The sequence below is a fragment of the Cuculus canorus genome, chromosome 8 (assembly GCF_017976375.1).
Source record: "Cuculus canorus isolate bCucCan1 chromosome 8, bCucCan1.pri, whole genome shotgun sequence".
NCBI classification, from domain to species: Eukaryota; Metazoa; Chordata; class Aves; order Cuculiformes; family Cuculidae; genus Cuculus; species Cuculus canorus.
Genome location: NC_071408.1, coordinates 34,590,115 through 34,611,451, shown reverse-complemented (window position 1 = coordinate 34,611,451; position 21,337 = coordinate 34,590,115). Strand labels below are relative to the sequence as shown.

Sequence of the window (21,337 nt, the reverse complement as noted above, 5' to 3'; positions counted from 1 at the left end):
TGTATGTAACACTCTGTGTAAAAAAAAAACCAACCACAACTGTGTCATCGTCGTCGTCCCCTCCCCAGTTGTCAATAAAGTAATACCATAGTGCTCTGTTTAATTAGGAGTTAGATGTGAAACAAGTATGTGGTTTGAAATCTTTGGAAGATATGACAGCTGCAAATAATTCCTGCAAATCAAGATACTTAAAAAATAAAATTTATTTCTCAAAAATAATTTCAGGTGTTATTATATCAAGGCAATAATCTTAAAAACAGTTGGAAAAATAAAGAGATTATGATTTGTGTCAGTACAAATCACCACATTCATTATTTACAATTACAATGTTAAAATCTCCACTGTGAATGCACCATTCTGTTGCCAGCAGGAACATTTCTGGGCTGGTGCCCATCCAATAGGAGCATTCCTTCCATCACCATTCTTGCCCCTGAAACAAAATATCTACGATCAGAACGTTCCTTTAAACTTCTACAGTCAGTTTAGCACATCTAAATCCATTTGTGTCAAGATGTTACTGCTCATTATAAAGTTTTATCTTACAAATTCGAGACAACCAGCTTCGGGCCTCAAGACCACAGCTTCTTTCTCAGATTCTGACCTCAGACTGGCTAGGAATGCATTCTTATTCACGGTTCTTGTAACAGAATTGCATTTGCTTTCAAAATGAGCAGAATTTACAAGTTTTTCAACATACATTAAGTTCTGGCAGCTAAGTAGGAAAATATTATGCAGAATATTTTGAGAAAAAATCTTGATATACAGTTCCCTGCAAACACTTTGTACAGTTTAAAGGAGCCCTGCATTTTGACATAGTTCCTCTGTAAGGTTAAGGCTTCATATTGAACTGCACCATTGTGTTTCAGTTCGTAACAACTGCAGCTTCTAACAGGTCAGCAAGTGCTTGTAAAAACACCATTAAGAGGAAAAGAAGCCTATGATTCCTACCAGCACAAAGTGAAGAAAATCTTATCAACATTAACGTAAGCATTCTGTATTTTCTACAGGATACAGGGACGACTGCAGCCAAACACAGCATGTTTGGGGTCGTTTGTTTTTTTTCTTGATAATTTCTAGAGGTTTAGTTCCCCTCCCCTTTAAAAAACATGCTTATGTGCTGGACCTCATTACCGGACAGTTCTTTTATAGAAAAAAACAAACCGCAGTACAAGGTGGTCAACGACATGTTTGGTCTAGTAGATCATACACAGCAGCTACGTTCATGTTTGCCAGCGCTGTGGCACCAGAGGCCTTTATCAGCCCGTTTTGTAACATCACATCATATTGTGGCTCCCGTTACTCATAAATACAAAAGTGATCATGCGCTACTTATTAATGTTCAGCTGCATACTTATTCTTTCTGTATGAGGAATGCTATAAATAGAGTACAGAGACATCTGTAAGTAGCACATAATAAGCTTACACCTAATGAATGAAAGATTATTACTGCAACTTCTTTTTTACTACGTATACTTCTACAAAAACATAAAATTTAGTCTTCCTTAAATTATCACTAATTTTAGTAAGTAAGCAGTATTTTTTCTTACTTCACTTACCATTTTTAACACAATTTTCTTCCTCTTTTCAGCAAGGAACTGTCAGAAAAGATTCGTTTGCTATAAATAGCTACAAATCAAACCTGGTTCACTTGTTTGTTTTAAATAAAGGAAGTTACTTCAATTTATCAGAAAAATGAAAACGTTTCCAGTTTCATTATTTGAAATATATACAACTTCTAAGAGTAGCAGAGAGCTGTGTTATTAGCAGATCCTCACTGAATGAGTCCCAAACGCCAGAATGGACCAGGACAGAAATCCTGGTCAAAAACCCCAGTTTAACAGTATCGTTCCTTCCAGGCAGTTACAGCAAAGGCATTAAAAACTGGTAACTTGTTGTGTATCCAAGGAACACCTTACCTTTTCAAGAGCTTTGAGGCTCTGTTCTTTTCTTTCAATTTTTTTCTTCAGTTGAGTTATTTCCTGATCTCTCTGGAGCAATTTGAACTCTTTTTCATGAAGCTCATCTTTAGAATGCTGGAGTTTCTTCTCTAGCCTCTCAATCTAAACACAAAATGCAATTAAATCACAACAGATATTTTACTGAAATCAGAACAATTAAAAAAATCTCCATCTTAAATAAAATCCACAAATACCATCAGTATCACCTTTGACTTTGGATCCCCTTGTCAATTTCTCATTTTGATTTTATTTTCTCAACATTTTCCTTTTTTAAAAGAGCAGTTTGGGAGCTATAGCATAGCAAATTAAAAAACCCCTACATCTTAGTTTTTATTCTGGTATTTCCCTGCAAAATTTTTAGCTTTAATTGACAAAATATTTTTGCTGGTATATTAAGGTACTCCATTCCCTCTCCCTACAAACAAGAATGAGTTTTACCCTACCAGATTAATCCTGGCCAGCTATGGTATTCTAGGACCAGACTTTGTCAGGGAAACTGAGTTTTTAATTTAAGCAAGAATTACCTGTTTATTGCATTCTTTAATTTCTAACTCTGATTTCTCTAAATTGCACTTCAATCCAATTATTTGCTGTTCCATTTCTCCCCTATGTTCACGAACCGTCATATCCAACTGCGTAATCTTTAGGTAAAAAAAGGAATAAAAAGAAATGTTTTATTTTGAACTACTATGCAGATTTTAAGTAATAATATTACAAAATATGACAGCAAAAGGAATGAAACTAATCCTCTGTAGCCTCAAGAACATTCTCTCAAGTAGGCAATATACAAACAAAAAATGTTTTAAGAATTGGGGCCAAACACCAAGAGAAAATGGGAAAATTGGGAAAAAGTCCATAACTAAATAGGTTTGGTCTTCAGATAGATAGAAAACCTAGTTCTCATTTTAAGTGGAACGGAAAAAGTAGTTTCACATACTGATCCACCTTGTTAGGAAGTGCCAAATTTGGCAAAGCAAAAACAAAACCAAAAAGAAGTCTTATTGCTCCAATGAATTCCTTTTAAATCCCATCCCTTCTCCTCTCTGTACTTCAAACATTCTGGGATGCAAAGGCTGGAATCTCCTGCAGGAGGCACCTATAAGAGGGCAAATTATAAGTGACAGAGTGTTTTTTCCATGATGGGTAACAAATCCTGAAGCCAGACCAAAAGACTGAAAGTCTTCTAAGTGAGCTACAGAAATTTATTCACAGCAAAGATGCTATCTCATATTTACAGGCTGCTTTTCAGCTCATCAAATATGCTCCAGTGCAAGCAAGGAAAGGAATCTATCATCTCCAAGTGCACTTCAGTGCAGCTCAGTCCTTATCACCCTTAGCAAGTTTGCAGATGACACTAAGCTGGGTGGAAGTGCGGATCTGCTGGAGAGTAGGGAGGCTGTGCAAAGGGATCTTAACAGGCTGGACCGCTGGGCTGAGGCAATGGCATGAGGTTTAACAAGGCCAAATGCCGGGTCCTGCACTTGGGGCACAAGAACCCTATGCAGTGCTACAGACTGGGGGAAGAGTGGCTGGAGAGCTGCACAGAGGAGAAGGACCTGGGTGTAATGGTTGACAGCCAACTGAACATGAGCCAGCAGTGTGCCAGGTGGCCAAGAAGGCCAGAAACGGTGTGACCAGCAGACCCAGGGAGGTTATTCTCCCTCCATACTCGGCACTGGTGTAGAACCGCACCTTGAGTACTGTGTTCAGTTCTGGGCTCCTCACCACAAGAAAGATGTTGAGGCTCTGGAGCGTGCCCAGAGAAGAGCAGCGAAGCTGGTGAGGGGGCTGGAGAACAAGTCTTATGAGGAGTGACTGAGAGAGCTGGGGTTGTTTAGCCTGGAGAAGAGGAGGCTGAGGGGAGACCTTATTACTCTCTACAACTACCTGAAAGGAGGTTGTGGAGAGGAGGGAGCTGGCCTCTTCTCCCAGAGAGACAGAGGACAGGACAAGGGGGAATGGCCTGAAGCTCCACCAGGGGAGGTTCAGGCTGGATATCAGAAAAAAATTTTTCATGGAAAGAGTCATCGGGCACTGGAACAGGCTGCCCAGGGAGGTGGTCGAGTCACCTTCCCTGAAGGTGTTTAAGGAACGGGCGGATGAAGTGCTTAGGGGCATGGTTTAGGGAGTGTTAGGAATGGTTGGACTCGATGATCCAGTGCGTTCTTTCCAACCTGGTGATTCTATGATAAAACATCAAGATGACAACAGCTGTCCTATAACTTTATCGTTACACAAGATCTATGTGACAGGTTTGCCCAAGGCTTCTGTTCTAACTGAACAGCAGCCTGTGGTCCCTTCAGGGAACACAGACCCTTTTTGTGGTGCCATAGGGCTCCAAAAGCACACAGCTGGTTTTGAGGCTGACACCGTGGCTGTATTAACAGTGCAGCTTGAACAATGTGAAGGCAATTAAACTTTTTATAAGTTATGTACCACATAGCAGCGTAATTGTCAGTATCATGCTTCAAGTGATCTGACCTGAGCTGCTCTTTGTTTCAGTTCCCAATTCCTTTCTTTCAGTGCTTGGTCCATGCTAAGGAGTTCTTGGGTTTTGTCTTCTATTTCTCTCTTGCAATACCTGAAACACTCACATGTTTAATTGTTAATGCACATTCAGTTGCTTCACTTCAAGTATCCAGCTTGAAAATCATGAGATCTATTACTTAAAAATGTGAATTAACTAATTGATTGCAAAGAAACAAACCAAAATGGAATAATTCTGTTAACTACACTCCAGGTGGAAATTTCCCAATAACTTCATTTTTCAATTGGTTATCTGGACAACATGTTCTTAAAAGAGAAAAGTACAGAAGAAAGTGCTGTTAATTTGTAGTCAGAAAGGAAACTGGAAAAATTCACCATAAAAGGAAAGTAATTCCTCTTACAATTATTTCACTACTTCAGGATGCCTAAGATAATTTTAGCAGATTTTAAAGCAGAATTCCCCCAAAAAGAATTCAGCACTACTTTTAGACATTAAAAGTGAGCTGCAGAACTACTGTATCAAGCAACCTTACAGCCACAAACCATCTAAACATTCTAAAGAGCTGCTAAAAAGATAAAAAAGTTCATCCAAACTACATGCTAAGAAAAAACTAACACAATTACATTTTCATGACGGAAAAGATGCCAGCTTACCTGAGCTCAGTTGTTAAATCCACAATAGCAACATGCTTCTCCTCCAGAGAGGACTGTGCCTTCTGTAATGCCTCTTTCGATTCCTGAAGCTGTGTTAAAGCGATTTTTAATTCTCCGTGGGCGTTCTGTAATGCAGATTCTAGTTCTGCTATTTTCTGTAAGCCTTCCCTGTGGTAATTCTCACTTTGAAGCAGTTTATCCTCTAAATCGTTCACTATTTTCCAGGCACACAAAACATAAAACGTTTAACCATCAGTAAGTCAGCGGCTTTATGCAACACCACTGCCTATGAGCACTTGTGCACACAATCCACTTCCACTGTAGTTCTAGGAAAATCTAGAGAAACAGTGATTTCTGGGGATATACAACAATATTTTCATAGCACCTAAGTCTTTGCTGCTTTTATTCAGCTCATAAACTAGAATTGACTTGAAATATGAGGAGGCATTTAAAAAAACTCTGGCCAAGGAGAAAGTACAGTGACAACACAGTAACTGAACATGAAATGCTATGGAAAATGCAAGCAGAATTGCTAGCAAGCCTCTGCTTTAAAAGAGCAGTAAAATTAAACGGAGGACATGGGGTTGGGAAGTTAGTTACTTCCATAGCCTGTCTTGTGGGGTTTTGTTTGTTTCAAAGAGCTCAATTCTTGTAAATAGCACATGCCTTTATTAAATCTATATGCCTTTTTTGATTACCACATTAAGAATTGCCATTACCAATTTACAGGGAAAACTACTTATCCATTTCACCTGAGGTAAAGGTCCATGCCACAGAAGTGAGAATTTGCAAAGGGACATTAAAAAAAAAAGCCATGCATTTTTTGAGGGCTTTTTTTTTTTTTCGGGGGGGGGGGGGGGGGGGGGGGGGAGGGCGGGAAAAGGAGCTGTTAGTTGCTTTTTTTCTTTTATGAACTGTAGAATTACTAACATATTAAAAAAAACAAAGTAACCCCTCCATCAAAATGATATTTTTTTCACTCTCATGTACTTAACTATAAAACAGGGAGAAAAAGGAAAAATGCCTAATCTAATACAAACAGAGAAACAGCAGGATGAAAGGAAGCCTGAGAAACAAAACAGTGAAATTACCCTCATTTGCCTTCTCATTCAGCTCTGATCGCGCTTCTTCCAAAGTCAAACCCAGCTGATTTATCTGCATTGCTTTGTCTTCACCATCTTGTTTTAGTTGCACTACTTCTCTCTCCATAGCAGTAAGTTTATTCTTGCACTGATCCATCTCTAATTTAATTTGTCTAAATAGAAGCAACCAGAACAAAACGGACCTCGTAACAAGAAAAACTACAGATGTGCATCCTTACATGCTCTAAACATTTATGAGTAAAACAGAAATAAAAAAGTAATTAAGTAGGCTGTTCTCACAACCAAAATCATATTCTTTAAGACTACCAAGCCCTCCTAGAATCTACTATGTAATACTACAAGTAACTTGATATATTTATGAATTGAATAGCATTACGCGGTGCTACCCTAAGGCTAAAGAGGTTGCCAGTAGTGCAGAAAATCAAGCCTCTGCTAGTTAGAAACTTCTTTTTCCCAGTCTATGCTGGTATGGAGACTGCACCATGTGACTACACAGCTGAATACCATTTCAGACAGCTACCTTTCTTTTTGTTATGTCTCTCTGCAGAACACACCTCTCAGTTGTTCCAAACTTACCTGATTGTCCTGTTAAGTTCATCTGTCTTCCGTTTGTTGAAATCTGCTTCCTGGGCAGATAGGCGCAGATTCCCCTCTGCCTTTCTCAGCTCGTCTTCTGCATGTGATTTCTGTCTCTGAAGCTCTTGTTCCAAACTGGATAACTATTTAAAATGTAATTTAAAAGCGTTGGTACTTTTCAATTACTTTTCAAAGAAATACACATCATTGTCTTGCAAGTGACAAAGGCATGGAGTAACAGGACTAGGGGAACGGCTATAAATTGGAGAGGGGAAGATTTAGACCAGACATGAGGAGGACATTCTTCACAACGAAGGTGGGGAGGCCCTGGAACAGGTTGCCGAGGGAAGCTGTGTCTACCCCATCCCTGGAGGTGTTCAAGGCCTGCCTGGACGAGGCCTTGAGCCTGTGTCCCTGCCCATGGCAGGGGGTGGAACTGGATGATCATTAATGTCCCTTCCAACTCAAACATTCTATGATTCTATGAACTCACATAGTCAGAGCTTTAACACAATGGATTTTATAGTCTGAAACGGTATATAAATTCAGACTAAAACTCGGCAGTGAAATTTGAAAGACAAATAGTTTCTAGCAAAAATAACAAGATTCAAGTTCCTGAATTTCAATATACCCCTCCTTAAGTGCAATCCAGAGTTTGATTTTCCAAGTACTTGGTCACTCTAATGCTAGCTAGAGTTTCTGCTAGCACAGGACCTGGTTTAAGACAAAACAAATGACTAAACACTTTATTTTAGATACATCTAAAATTGTGTAGACACTTCTACCATACTCTACCTGTTTTTCAAGCCTAATTTGATTATCTTCCAGCTCCTCATTTCTAAGAGTTTCCTGCTGTAACATTTGTTGCTGATGATGCAAAGTTTCTTGCAGAAGAATATTTTGTTCACTCATGTCCTGAATATTCTGATCTTTTAGTTTTATTTCTTTCTGTAGATAATGAACCTGAAAACAATATTATTACAATAAAACATTTTTCTTTGCACTTGCATCAGCTACTCTCTTCATAATGAGCAGATTCACACCTACGATTCAATAAAATTCTGGCTCTGGATTTAGTTGAATTACACTTTCTACGGTATATCACACATCTCATAATTCGTCATTCAGTCGTGCTTTATAGGCGAGGAAAGACATAATTTATCAGCTCCAGCTTTTGACTTCTTGATTTCTAAACATACTTAACCTGGTTAATATTTTAGAAACACGGGTAACAGATTTTGCATTTCTGAATTACTGAAATACTTTCCTTTCTGTCACTCTTCTTTATTTCTCAGAAAGTCCTTGTTTTCCCTTTGAGATTTTATTCTCAGTCCTCCCCTTTATTTCTTCCCGCCTCTGTAACAGCAGTCATTCCAATAAAGAACAGGAATTATAATGCCTAAACTTGTTACATATTAAATGGCCTGATTTCTCACTGATTAATGCCAAGGATTTTTTGAGGGGGAGAGGAAAAGAAAAAAATATCATTCATAACTAGTGCTCCCTGCAACACAGAAGAATTATTAAAATAAGCTATTACCTCTTCAGACTTTTTTTTTAGCCGATTTTCAAATATTTCCTTGTTCTCTTGTGACTGACTCAAATACAGTCCAACTTCTTCCTTACACACATCTAGTGCTGACTTCAGTTGTCTCACCTAATTGAATGTAAGAAGTTACTTAAAACTGCATGGCACAGTTTTTATTAAGTAGTCTAAAAAATGTTAAAAAACATCTTTGTGTGAAACATCTGAAAAGCTACATTTTTATCTGAAGAGTACTGAAACAACCACAGAAGATTATGATAAACTTTAAAACTGAAATAGTATTCAGAAATTGAAGTTATTTGAGAAATTAAATTACAATATTTTAGACTGTATTCAAATCATAAGAGACGGTCAGTCATGAGAAGGTATTCCAGTGTTTGAAGGCAGTAAGAAATTAAAAGGCAGCATATGCCAAATAGCAAACTATTAATTCACCATGTTTTATTACATATGGAACTGTATAGAATAAATCTGGAATTAATATTTTAAGCCATAGTAATTACACTTCTCTTAACTTTTTGGTTTCAATGCCAAAGTGACCCTTCTCATCTGTGAGAACTGTGGTGAATTTAGCTACAGATTGGCTCATGCTCTCAATGCTACCACTTTTCTAAATCATACTGGATTGTGTATCTCTCTCCCCACTCAAATCAAGAGGAAATCTCTGGAAAACATCCCAAATACTACAAAGTCATATGGATAGAAAACTGGTCTCACGCAAGCTCAGAAAGCGCCTGCTGCCAGCTCAGTGCCCCGTATCTCCTCCTCATTATACCTCTGAAAGGAAAACACTTCAGCTTAATGACTTCTGAAACATACACGTGAGACAAATTTCTGTAAAGCAGCCTTACTATAGCTTTTCTATAGAGGGTAAAAGGAAATACTCCACTACTGCAAACTTTAAAACCAGTAATTCAAAATTACAAAAAGCTTACTAACTTTGATTATTTCTTCTGTTAATTGACTCTGCAGCATCTTCAGTTCTTGATCTTTCTTGACATTTTGATTTTCCATTTCCTGTTTGTACACATTTTTATTTGAGACAAAATGTAAAAATAGTAGCAGTATTCTAATAAAACCTCATATTAAGAATCAGGGGAAAAAAATAAATCAGTGTGTTTAACACGCAGTTGCTTATATATTGTATTTGTGTACACCTTAATCTGAAGAGAATTTGCTTCCTGATAGGTGTCCTTTCCTGTTCTGCAGTAGCAGGCACTATTAAAATAAATAAAACATTGCCATACTAGAATGTTCTAGGTTTTCCACCTAGTGCAGGAGAGTTGCAGTTGTTCATTATCTAGATCTCTCTCCTTTCAGTAAAGCAAGGAACCTGACGGGCAAATCAGGGTCACAAACAGAATGCTGAAACAAAAAATAATGAAAAGTCATTAAAGTTTGTACAATATAGAGTAGTAGCAGCAGCTGGGGACTACACTCGACTCAGTCTCAAACAAGAATTAAGAAGTAAAGTCTAAGTATCTTTCATTCTCTCAATTTTTTCCACATTTATGAATGTGCTTTTCATCACTATTAGTTACTTGTTTGATTTGCTTTTAAAGGAAGTCAAAAGCTCACCTTACCTCTCCGTTTTCTGCCAGCAGCCCATCCAATGAGTCAATGTGACACTGCTTATGTACAACGCCTTGTTGCAAAATAGATATTATTTTCTCTTGTTCACTAATTTTTTGATGTTTCTTCTCCAGCTGTATCTGAAGCTGTCCACAAGTAATTAATGGTTTATTATTTTAACGAGATTTTTCAGGGAATATGTGTATCTAAATACATCATTCAGCTTTATTCACCCACCATTTTAAGAATTAAAAGTAAATACATTCCTGTTGTCAGCAGTGTTGCACAGCCTTAAAAATATCAAGAAATCCCATATTCTTAATATTATAAAGCAAACATGAGAAGCAAGAGAATGAGGGCACACAGAGTGTACTTGTCCATCATCAGCCAAGAGAGAAAGACATGTCTTTTGTACAAGACGACAAGTTTCTTGTACAGCTAGATATAACCACTGTTAAATCTAGAAATAGCCACAGTTAAATTTTATAACACTTCTCCCTGAGCACAGATGCTTATAAGGCTCAGGAAGGCAGGGGTTCAGCAAACAAGAGAATATTCCTAGGTTCTGCTACGGTTCAACCCCAGTAGGCAAAAAAGCTACAACTTTCCTTTTTTCTAAGCATTTGGAGCAAAGAACAACAGCATTCTTCCTAAGTCCCCATTTCTCTTCAGTTTAGCAGGAAGTAGGATATGAGTATCTCAGAGGGAAATCATGAGATTGTGTAGCGCTAGATGGAAAATGAACTAAAGGAAGGAAATGTAGGGAGATTTTACTTTTACATTAGACATCTGCCTCAGAATTACTGAAAAGACAAGAAATAAACATATGAAAAAAGTTACCAACTACATCACTCGTACATGCTAGCACACAAGGAAAGTCTTACCAGTTCAATCTGTTTCTCCATCTCCTTGTCCTGTTCAAGGTGAACCAGCTTTGCTTTTTCAAAAGCAGAAGCTGCTTGCTCCTGTTCTTCACTGATAGTTGTTTCCAACTCCTTAATGTGTCTGGTTTTTCCCTGGGACACAGCAACAACAAAAACAACTCGATAAACATATTTAGCTGTGATATTTGATAGTGGTTTATTTGATGATTTAATTCCTATACTTCATAAAAGAACAACACACTATATCACAGGTCTACACGTACTTCACTGAAATAAACGGCAATGCTACTGCTGATTTTCATCGGACAGACTTTCACAGCACACACCCTCGCAAAGAGGAATACATCCCTCAATAGCTTATCATGTTGAAAAGTAGGCAAAAAAGGGGCGTTTTATTTGAAGCAGGATCCATTTTTAAAATCTGCATTGCCTAAAAACTGCACAGATTGTTTAGCAGATCTAAAAGTCTACCTATTTTGAATACATGGAGAAATGCTGTTTTAACTTCAACTTTGATCCCTATTTATATCTTTTTACACAAATGTAGTTTCTCACTGAGAACATTTTACCATGAGTTCCTGTTCCAGCTCAGCATTTCTAGCTGCCACAGTGGAATAATCGATACTCTTCTCTTTCAACTGTTTCTCAAGTGCAGAAAGTTGAGAAGATTTCTTTTTTATCTGAAATTAAATATGGCACAAAAGAGCATGGAGACAACTGTTCTGGGTTTATTCAAGTATCTGTACATATCTTCTTCCCACCAATTCCATTTTAGCTATTACAATTTCCTAACATGTTTATTTAATTATTTCTTTGTGAGATTTTTCCTCTTTTGTTTCGTTTTTTATAATCTATTAAACTTTATTACTTACAGAGAAGAATTCAGGACAATTTACCTAAAATTTATCCCATTCATAATTATCAGTACCATGTGAGTGAATTAGCTAGAACATTTACGACCATTACTAGGAAATATTGCGAATCTCATTGTGCTGGAATTCCATAAACACCTTAGCACCAGAATGTAAACATTAGCATTTTAACGCGTTCAACCAGAGAAGAACTAGCTGAAGCTTAATGTATTCCCTTTGTGACTCTCTGGTAATGATGTTAATCTCTGGCAACTGTACTAACAGTTAATGAGGAAAACCACAACTGTTCCTTCAACATCCATTTCTTCAGATTACACATGAATTCAACTACACTGAAGCAATTAGATCACGCATATTTCCCACATAACACATCAAACCAGTAGTAGCAAAGCCCACTAACTACATCAGCTTTGAAACAAAATTCCTGACAATTAACAAATTAAGACTGCTAGTTTTTAAGTTTTTCTGCTCCCCTAAAGTTTATTTCCAATTTTTCTTAAGTAAGCCAGATTTTCAAATTAACATGGCAATTGCAGTTCTTCCACAACTTTTGTATTAACTGTCTTTGATTAATGACCTCGACAGAAAGTGACATCTTTTCAGAGCTGCTAAAAACTTACCTCTCTCTCTAAGCTACTGGTTTTTGAAGCCTTCTTCAATAGGTCTTCCTGTATGATTTGAAACTGACTGTCTCTCCAAGCCATGCTGGTCCTCAAAGAAGAGTTCTCATCATCTGCTTTTGTCAGTTTAGTGTGTAACTCTTCTATCTCTCTCTGAAACCTTTGCCTCTCCTTCTCAAATTGCTTGCTGATAAGTTCCAACTGTTGATAATTTCTCCCCTCTCAAAGTAGAAAAAATAGATTTAGGATTAATTTATAAAAGAACACACAAACCAGCACTCAAGCAAGTAATCACACAAACCAAGCAGAGAAATGTAATTTAATGACTGCATATTGAACTAATACATACAGTATTCAGAAACAAGCTGTTTATTTTTTTTCCCCACAATGTAACTGAAAGCTGTGACTCGTGAAAAACAAAAAAAAAACAAACCCCGAACAAACAAAAAACCCCAAACAAACAAAAATGCAAAACTGAAGACAGCATCACTCTATAAGTCGCCTGCAGTTTTTCATGGAGCAGCCGTAACAGCAATCGCAGAAGCAATTGCAAGAATTCTGTACCAGCAGGACACAGAGAAAAGAACCAAAGAAAATATGGAGACCTTACCATAATCTGCATAAAGAAACAATACATGGTTCTACTTCAACACAACTCGTAGCTTGGACATTGCTGAACAAGTAACGAAACTAGCAAAAAAAAGAATATTGTGCCTACAGAACGCCACAATTTCCAGAATTCAAAGATGGCAAAACGCTTCCTGTTCAACCAAACGTGTTAGCTAACAGAGGTATATTTAAAACACACTACAAAAACTATTTAAAGCCCACAAAAATACTTCAATTCTGTGGATTAATCAGCCAGAACGGCAGAGCTATTTTGGAAAGCTTACCTTCTTGACTTCTTATCAGTTTGACAGGCTCCGTTTCCAGCCCACACATCCTGCTACTTGCTTGTCCTTCGTTACCATTAGAAAGATGCTTAGCTCCAGTAAAGGTTGTTAAATTTGCAGAAAGCTTTTGCATTTCTGCTTCTTCCATTGCCAGTTTAATGCTATTACAAAAGACGGAAACAATTATTTAACATTCTTGTTACAGGCTAGTTTTAATATCACCTTATTATCTGCCTATTCTTGCCATAATCCAGCAACCATAAAGTTATACCTTAGGTCTGCAATTGAAGGCTTATTTGATTCACAACAAGATTCAGAGAGTGCTTCTTTTGTTGAGGAACTGGAAAGCTGATGTTTCAAATGGTGCCATTTAAACTAAAAGTTAAGGGAAAACCAAGATGAACATGAAATCAACTTTTCACTGCCTCACAGTGTGATTAATTAATGTGTTATACTAGCACATAAATTTTAAGACACATAAGCCAGCATGCTAGAAGTTTGGATAACATGATGATTAAAATTATTTTCCTAAGTAATTGCTCCCAGAGCACTGAGGTTTGTCACACATCAGCAAAAATTATAGGCATTAAGGCTCTCTGAAACTGAGATCGTTCCTTTAGATTTCTTTGTACAAGTACCTATGCATATGGAAATGCCACACTGTTATGCAAGAGGACATCGATGTGTTTTAGGGAATATACACACATCTGAAGAATTGATACATAGAACAGAGAAACAGAAAGTACAATTTTAAATGCTTGCCAATTAATCAATTCCAAAGCATCTATTCCTTAGTCTTGAATGAGAAGACAAAAGTAAAATACTTAAATTAAGAAAATATGCCAGCCATGCATCTTGAAAACCAAGGATATTTTATTCAGACTATTTCTCAAGAATGTCACAGGATTTCCAGGCAGTGTCAATCAAAATTGTTTAAGACACATGATACAATTCTTAGGGATGTATCAGTTACCATACCTCTTCAGATGTACTCAGAGACAACTGGGAAACAATGGTTTCTAGTACGCTGAGCTCTTGCCTTGAATCTTGAATTTCTTGATGGCACAATTTCAAGTGGTTATGTTGCTGTGCAGTAAGTGCTCTCAGCTCTGCATTTTCGCTTATTAGCACATTTTTCTCTTTAAGTTCTATTTCTTTTTCACTAAGTTCACTCTCAAGCTCAATGATCTTATGATCAGAACGAGTCAGCATCGATACCATTTCAGCGTTTGTCGCCTCTAGAGTCTTAATTTCTTCTTTTGTGCTAAGATTCTCTTCCTTTAACTGCCTAAAAAAGTATATCCATTTGAAAAGCATAGGTCAACAGAGAAGACTTTCATTATTAAAAGTACTAGAAGAATGCACAACTGCACTGCTTCACTAGTTTCCTCTCTCTCAAAATCTGGGATTAGCTCTACAGAAAGGACAGTAAAGCCTCCACTAATTCACTAAGTTTTCACTGTTCCAAAGCACTAAGATGCAAACTGATATCAGCAAACAAAAGGAGAGAATAAACTACTTCTCATTCTTGAGCAACTTCAGTTTCAAACCTTATGGGTAGTCTCAGGTACAAAATAGATCAAGGCGACTTCAACCCTGCTGAAGCCAAGGAAATTTAAGTATACGATAAAATGACTATAACAATACCTAAAATCACAGTAGACGAACACAATATACTAAGACTTAGCTAGCCTGGTATTCTGCTACTAACAAGAGTATTTTCTATTTCTTCTCTTCCATCAAATCTATCTGTACAGCGAGCCCGTTATATTTTTAGCCCATCACAAATTATTTGCTTTTTTAGGTACCTGTTGATTTAGCAAACTGAATTAGCTCAGCAAAGGTCCTGATGAGTACCAAACCCAGTGCAAGTCAGCAGAGAGAAGAGGATGGTCTGGAGGAAAGAGCCCCATCAGCAGCAGAGGTTGTTCCCGTTTGGGAGACAACAAGCAAGAAGCATAATACTTAGTAACAGTACGAAAGGACCGTGGAGTGGGAACAGACCAGCAGTCAAAATCTGGTCCAACACTTCCAGAAGCTGCAGCCAGCATCACAACCACTGTTTAGGCCCAAGACCAGCCTCCTCACTGGATGCCAGGAGCATCCTTCATCCGGCTAGAGACTGATGATAGCGCGTGCGACAAGCAGGGACTCAAACCTGGTGGTATAATGAACTCACAGGGTGCTTTCCCCATTATGCGAGCACCTTGTAGGCAGCAGAACAGGTACACACAAACCAGAGCCCCGGCATCTCCCACAGAAGCAGGGTGCGAGCAACAGAACCCAAACACACTCTCTCCCAGAAGGCTTAGTAGGGTGCTGCTTGTTACTGTGAATATGGGCCAGTGTGTGGGATTAGAAGCATTAAAGTAAAGAATTTAGAAAACTGTAAGTGTATGCTAACATCTTTAGCATCATGATTTGTCTGTTGTATTGCCAATACTGATCCTACGTGTTCACTGATGCTGGTCCTGATTCAGTTTGAACTACACAAACTGAGCAGCACGTTCACAGTGACAGCAGTAAAATGCAACTCCTTCTCACAAAAAACTGCACAGAGATTTTTTTTAAAAGCCTTCATGTTACCTTAATTGCTCCTCTATGATGTCTAGATCTTTTTTGTAGCTGACACACTCTTCATTCAACTTCTCTTTTTCTTTCTCACAATTAATTAAATGGTTTCCCAAGATGACTTCTTCAGCTTTAACCTTAGGAAGCAATTGTTTCTGTTACTTTACAATGATAATCTAAGCTTCCATGGGCACCAAGTTTTTTCAAAAGAATACTATAAACATGATGCTGTTTCTTTTTTTCTTTCTAGTTAGCCTGTAAATAATTCTATTGCTCACTGTTGTGAAGGAAATGAGAAGAGTAAATAAGTCATCTTCTGTCATTTGGCAAAAAAGTGATGTTATTTTAGTTTAATGTTTCAAAGTGTATTAGTGGTTGGCAATCTCCATCCACAAGGGAAGAATTCTAAACAAATGAAAATTCTCTGTACAAGCTAACTGACTCAGGCCTGTATTTTGTCCTCACACAAGGCAGGAGGCATTAAAAAGTTTGACCACTGGAACTTTGGGAGATGACTTTTTTTCATCTTAGCTTTTTTCTAGCTCGCATTTCATTGAACGGGTTATACAAATGGAGTAAAAAAAGAGTTTTTAAAAGGATCATATACTTCTAATATATAAAATTCCCAGCTGGTAAGCCAGAGACAGAAGAAACAGCAGCAATACCAGGATACCTCAAAGATGCAAACTGTCCACACTGTACAAAGACAGTTTAAAACTGGATAACTGAAGTTATCACCACAAATAGTTTTGTACAGGGTACAAAAACTATTAGGACTGCCTCTCTTAGGACTGCCACCACCAAACAGAAACAACAGATCCCGTGGTGACCCCACTGCTGTTTGCTGCCTCGCTTACTGGAAGAAGCAAAATCCTAGCAGCATGGCAAAAATAAGTGAAGAAATTTACCTCTTTTAATTTTTCAGTCATTTTTCCTTTATACGTATCGAAAGCTCTTGCCAGCTTTTCCACATTCAACAAAGCTTCATTTCTCTGCTGCTCTGCTCTGCAAAGAAACACACCAATCTTAAAAAATTACAAATTTCAGTCATTATGTAACTTATCCGCTCCAGTTACTAAAAACAACTGAGTTAATTGCTCCAGGTAACTTTCTCTCTTCTTCCAACTTACCAAACTCTAGATCAAAAAAGTTCCTCAAGGCATAATTTAATTTTAAATATCATTTTTGCATATTAACATAAACAAAATTCCAATAAAACTAATAATGTAAAAATTAACACTTTTGATTCCCTTTCAAAAAGGTTGTGATTCAAACCATTACCCTGTCACCTCCAGTAAAAGCCTGTTTCAGGGAGTGGGACAGCGTGCACGGTAAGGAAGCAAAAGGTAGCAGTGTTCCTGAAATTTCAAACTGCCTAGGTGAACTAGAAAAGATTTTGATACTGAAAGGAGCTTTCATGATGGAATTTTGGTGAGACCAACAGGAATTGATCAAAGGATAAATTATTTGTAGGATCCTGGAGCAACGACACCACTAGAGGAAGCTGAGACTGGGATGAGATCAGGTGAGAAAGCCATTCAAAGCCTACTATTTCGCTCTATTTCTTCGTGTTCCTGCCCCTCTCTTCCTTTCCCCTGTCCTTACTCACTAAACGAAGAAGTTGTAACAGCAACCTTGGGACAGCTCAGATATGCAGCTGTTCAGGCCACGCAAGAATCACTGCTGCCCAGTAACCTTTGTTTATCCTCCACAAAAGGAATTGTGGGCACCAGGCAGGTGCCTGCCCTAAGCACAGCCCACCCTCAGGTCGGTGTCCTCAGCCTTGGAGACAACAAAAGTATTCAGAGAAGGAGATAAAGGGATTTCAGAAAAACAAGCAAAGCAGCGTTATTCTAAAGCACTTCTGTGGGCTTGACCAAGGAAGGGTAAGTGGTTGCAATTACCGACTAAAAGCCAAGTATAACTGTTAATGCTATCCATAGCATTAATCTCTGTTGCCTTTGACACCTGGCAGAAGAAATTTTGCTGAAGTATATTTACATTAAAAAAATATTTACATTTGGAAGTAGTAACTAAGTAGTAAATAAGCACAGCTAATTCCAAACTCACATGCTCCGAATGAACAGAGAGTATGAATCAACACATTTCTTCAGCATTTCTTCAGTATTTCTATCGATCCAGCTATGGGTTGTTTTTTTTTTTTTGCAACTACCAGCAAATTTCAAGATTTCGTAAGTGCCTATCTAAACAAGTATCTTCACAGGAATTTGCCCATTTTTTTAAGAAGTAACATCCTTGAAGCAGAGAAATTATTTGATTCCAGAGAGTAAACATCTGCCAATGCAAATAAACACTTACACACTATTACTGTGTATTCAATTTATTAAAATTACTTATCTACCTCTTTCCTTGCTTGCTTTGTTCAATTAACTCCATTTTCAGACTTTTACAGTCCTTTTTATATCTATGCAGTATGTTTGCTCTTTCCATTCCTGTTTTCTGGCTTTGATCTAGTTTATCTTCTGTATCCCTAGCAAATAAATAAAGCATAATTAAAAAACAGGAACATTTTAATAAATAAACCAGATTTTTGTTGTTCTTGCACACGATGTTTAAGAAGTGCTTGTCAAGTGTCCAGACCTCATCAATAGCTATCAGGTGTCACAACGGCCACGGACCCCGATGACTGACTTTGCATCACGAGATCAGAAAGATAAATCACCATCTTATGTATAAGTTGCAAGATAAACTGACAGCCAGGTACATCTTCCCCAACACCGTTTAAATCAGCTTTATATGCTACACAGTCGTGTTTGAAAATGTGTATGCTTGTTTGCCACAGAAGACACACAGTCACATAGCTTACAATCACTCCAGTCAGTTATAAGGGCACATTCACGTTCAGCACATACTATAAACTGGTTTCTTTTACCTGCCTGTATGATTTTTTTCTCCATTTCTTGAAAAACATTCAGTACGAAACAGAACACTTCCCTCCTCCTACATATGGCTCCAAAACAAAAGTTTAAAGCCTCAGATTACATGACCCACACATCAGATTACATGACCCACACATCACATTATATCAAAAGGAGACTGGACTAGCGAGCATACCACAATAAAAAAGTCCCATTTAAAAGTACACTTATTACCTCAGAATTTTATCTTGAGCTGAAACTTCTGCTTTCAAGTTTACAATCTGTTCTTTTAACTTCGGAATGCTTACTAAATGTGTATTTAAAGTCGATTCAAGATAAAAAACCTGAAACGCAGACAAGTTTCGGATTTCATTAACACTTGCACACATACATTCAGGTAAGCACAAGAACTGCATACTGACTAACAACTGCTCTTAACCATGTTCATCTACACAAACCGTCCCCTAATCTTCTGCTCATTTAACACCCTTCCAGCCCCCCACTGCCACTCCAGCGTGATACCCTGCCTAGCCGAGCAATTTCTTTATACGTTTATCTTGTCTTCCTGGTTTCCCCAAAAATTTATGGGAATCACTGCTTGTTCTATCCAGGCCAGACAGTCAAACATTTTGTTTATCTACTTATTGTCCTGTCTTGGAGATAACATTTCTGGGACAAGAAGCATTAAGCATAATTATGTTTTGTTATATATAAGCCAAATACAAGAACATAGCTGTCCTGAAAACCTGTACGTACATCCGTATACTAAATCAGTAACAATTTTGTAGGTAAAATATTTCCTTCGAATTCACCTTTGCTTGTACAAAATAGCAATGTTAATCCAACCTGAAAGGTCAACATTTTTCATTTCCTAGACAAATGGCTACTCTGCCATTATTTTTTACATTAATTTTAATGTAGCTCACACACATGAATGTACAGTACTAAATACCTTATTGAATTATTTTTTTACATAACGTACCCTCTCCATTCTGCGCCTGCCTGCCTTTAGATTAAACTTTGAAACAAGAGTAGATATAACTCCTAATTAATATAGTTGTTTTGCTCGTGGAGAAATAGACTCCAAACTAGTCTGTTTCAAGATTAATGCTAAATATTATAAAAAATAGAATATTAAATTTTGCTCTTTAAATATTAAATAGAAGGCAACACAAAAAAATACCATCTTTTGCCTGGAATTATAGACTCAATGTTGTGGTCATTGAGGTAGTTTTTTGGTTTTAGGGTTTGTTCTTCTTTTTGATGAACACACAAAAGATACATACTCTTGCTTTTGACTGCATCAATTCAAAGTTCATGGTTTCCACTCTGTTCTTTAGGTAGTGGTTCTGAGAAGTCAAAGATGCATTTTGCTCATGAAGGGCATCCAGCGTCTCCTTAAGATGGTCATTTTCATCCATGCTTTTATCAGAACTTGTGGATACTGAGTAGGACTATAAATAAGAGAAGTTTTTTATTCATACGTGCACACTTACATATGAACATATAAACAATATACACATCGAAGGAAACTCTGCAGAACAAGTGTATTTAAATCATATTAAGCTTAAAAGTGCACTAAGCTACAGTGATCCAGTGCTGGAGGCATCAACCCCAAGCCCTTAAAGTGAAAAACTATTCACAAACGTAACAGAGAACAGAAAACAAAAACAATAAAAGTAAGTACTTAAGCGCAATATTTACTTCCAATTTTCTTTGAAACTCCTGGCAAGTTGTTTTACAAGCACTGTTCGAGCTGGAAAAGCCTCGGTAGCTGCAGAAAGGCTGATGGAGGTCCTCAAGAGCGAGGTCTACAGCTTCACGGGAGCAGGGGCCGCAAGGATCACTCGCGCTCGTGCTGGGAGAGAGTAAAGAGCCGCTTCAACATTTTGTATTATTTTTAAATGGCCCACGAAGAGCACAAAAAGAGTTCCTCGCCGTAGCCCCGCCGGCAGGCCGCAGCCGCTCCCAGGGCCAGGCGGTGCCGTACCTGGCCAGCTCCGCCTGCACCGCCCGCAGGTCCCGCTCGGTTCTCCTCAGCCGGTTCCGTAGCGCCCGCAGCTCCATCGCGGGCAGCGGCGCCTCTAGAGACACCAGAATGAGGCAAATGGAGAAAGAGGGCAGGGAACAACAAAGCCACGAGAGACGCAGACCCCGAGTTTCCCAACCGAACACCCATCCCGCTCCCCGCCCCGCCAGAGCGTCTCCGAGCTCTCGCCCATTTCAGCCCGGTCTGGCCCAGTTTGGCCCGGTCTGGCCCAGCTTGGACTGCCTGGGTCCGCCTTAGTCTAGTCTTGCCTGGCTGAGCCTGGCCTGGCCCGGCCGAGCCTGGCTTAGCCGGGTCTGGCACAGCATGGCCAGGCTCAGCCAAGTCTGGCCCGGCTTGGCCCGGTTTAGCCCGTTCTGACCCGGCTTGGCCCGTTGCGGCGTGCCTCAGCCTGGCCTAGCCTGGTCTGGTCTGGTCTGGTCTGGCCAACTCGGACCTGCTCAGCCCTATCTGATCTGAACTGAACTAAACTGAACTGAACCGGCCCGGCCCGGCCCGGCCCGACCCGACCCGACCCGACCCGACTCCGCTCACTCCACCTCCGCCCGGTTCCGTGGGGGCGGGGCGCGATGGGCCGCAGCGGCCGCTATTAGCAGAGCTGTGTGAGGGGCGTGGCCAATACAGGCCCCGCCCCCGGACTGCCAGGGCTCTGCGCGAGGGGCGTGCCTAGCCCTG

General features: G+C 38.8%; 1 protein-coding gene across 5 annotated transcripts; it reads right to left on the bottom strand.

Annotated features, from left to right (window-relative positions):
• Positions 1–222: 222 nt before the first annotated feature.
• CCDC18 (coiled-coil domain containing 18) lies at positions 223–21,278 on the bottom strand. Of its 5 annotated transcripts, none has more exons than XM_054072505.1 (24): positions 20,606–21,195; positions 20,320–20,473; positions 19,902–20,069; positions 18,850–18,959; positions 18,099–18,227; positions 16,645–16,741; positions 15,752–15,873; positions 14,144–14,453; positions 13,437–13,540; positions 13,166–13,326; positions 12,273–12,493; positions 11,350–11,460; positions 10,781–10,912; positions 9,908–10,042; positions 9,264–9,341; positions 8,319–8,435; positions 7,574–7,741; positions 6,779–6,921; positions 6,191–6,354; positions 5,100–5,313; positions 4,440–4,539; positions 2,483–2,599; positions 1,917–2,060; positions 223–430 (listed from the first exon to the last, which is right to left on the bottom strand). In XM_054072505.1, exons 1-24 carry the CDS (start codon positions 20,680–20,682, stop codon positions 416–418), a joined length of 3,291 nt encoding a protein of 1,096 aa, XP_053928480.1. In that variant the 5' UTR covers positions 20,683–21,195; the 3' UTR covers positions 223–415. The 5 variants fall into 5 exon arrangements, 4 of the variants coding, with proteins under 4 accessions (XP_053928480.1, XP_053928481.1, XP_053928478.1 ...); XM_054072503.1 differs by lacking the exon at positions 223–430 and adding an exon at positions 21,202–21,278 and having other exon boundaries at positions 437–2,060; positions 20,606–20,699; XM_054072504.1 differs by lacking the exon at positions 223–430 and having other exon boundaries at positions 437–2,060; positions 20,606–20,699; positions 21,024–21,195.
• Positions 21,279–21,337: the final 59 nt, after the last annotated feature.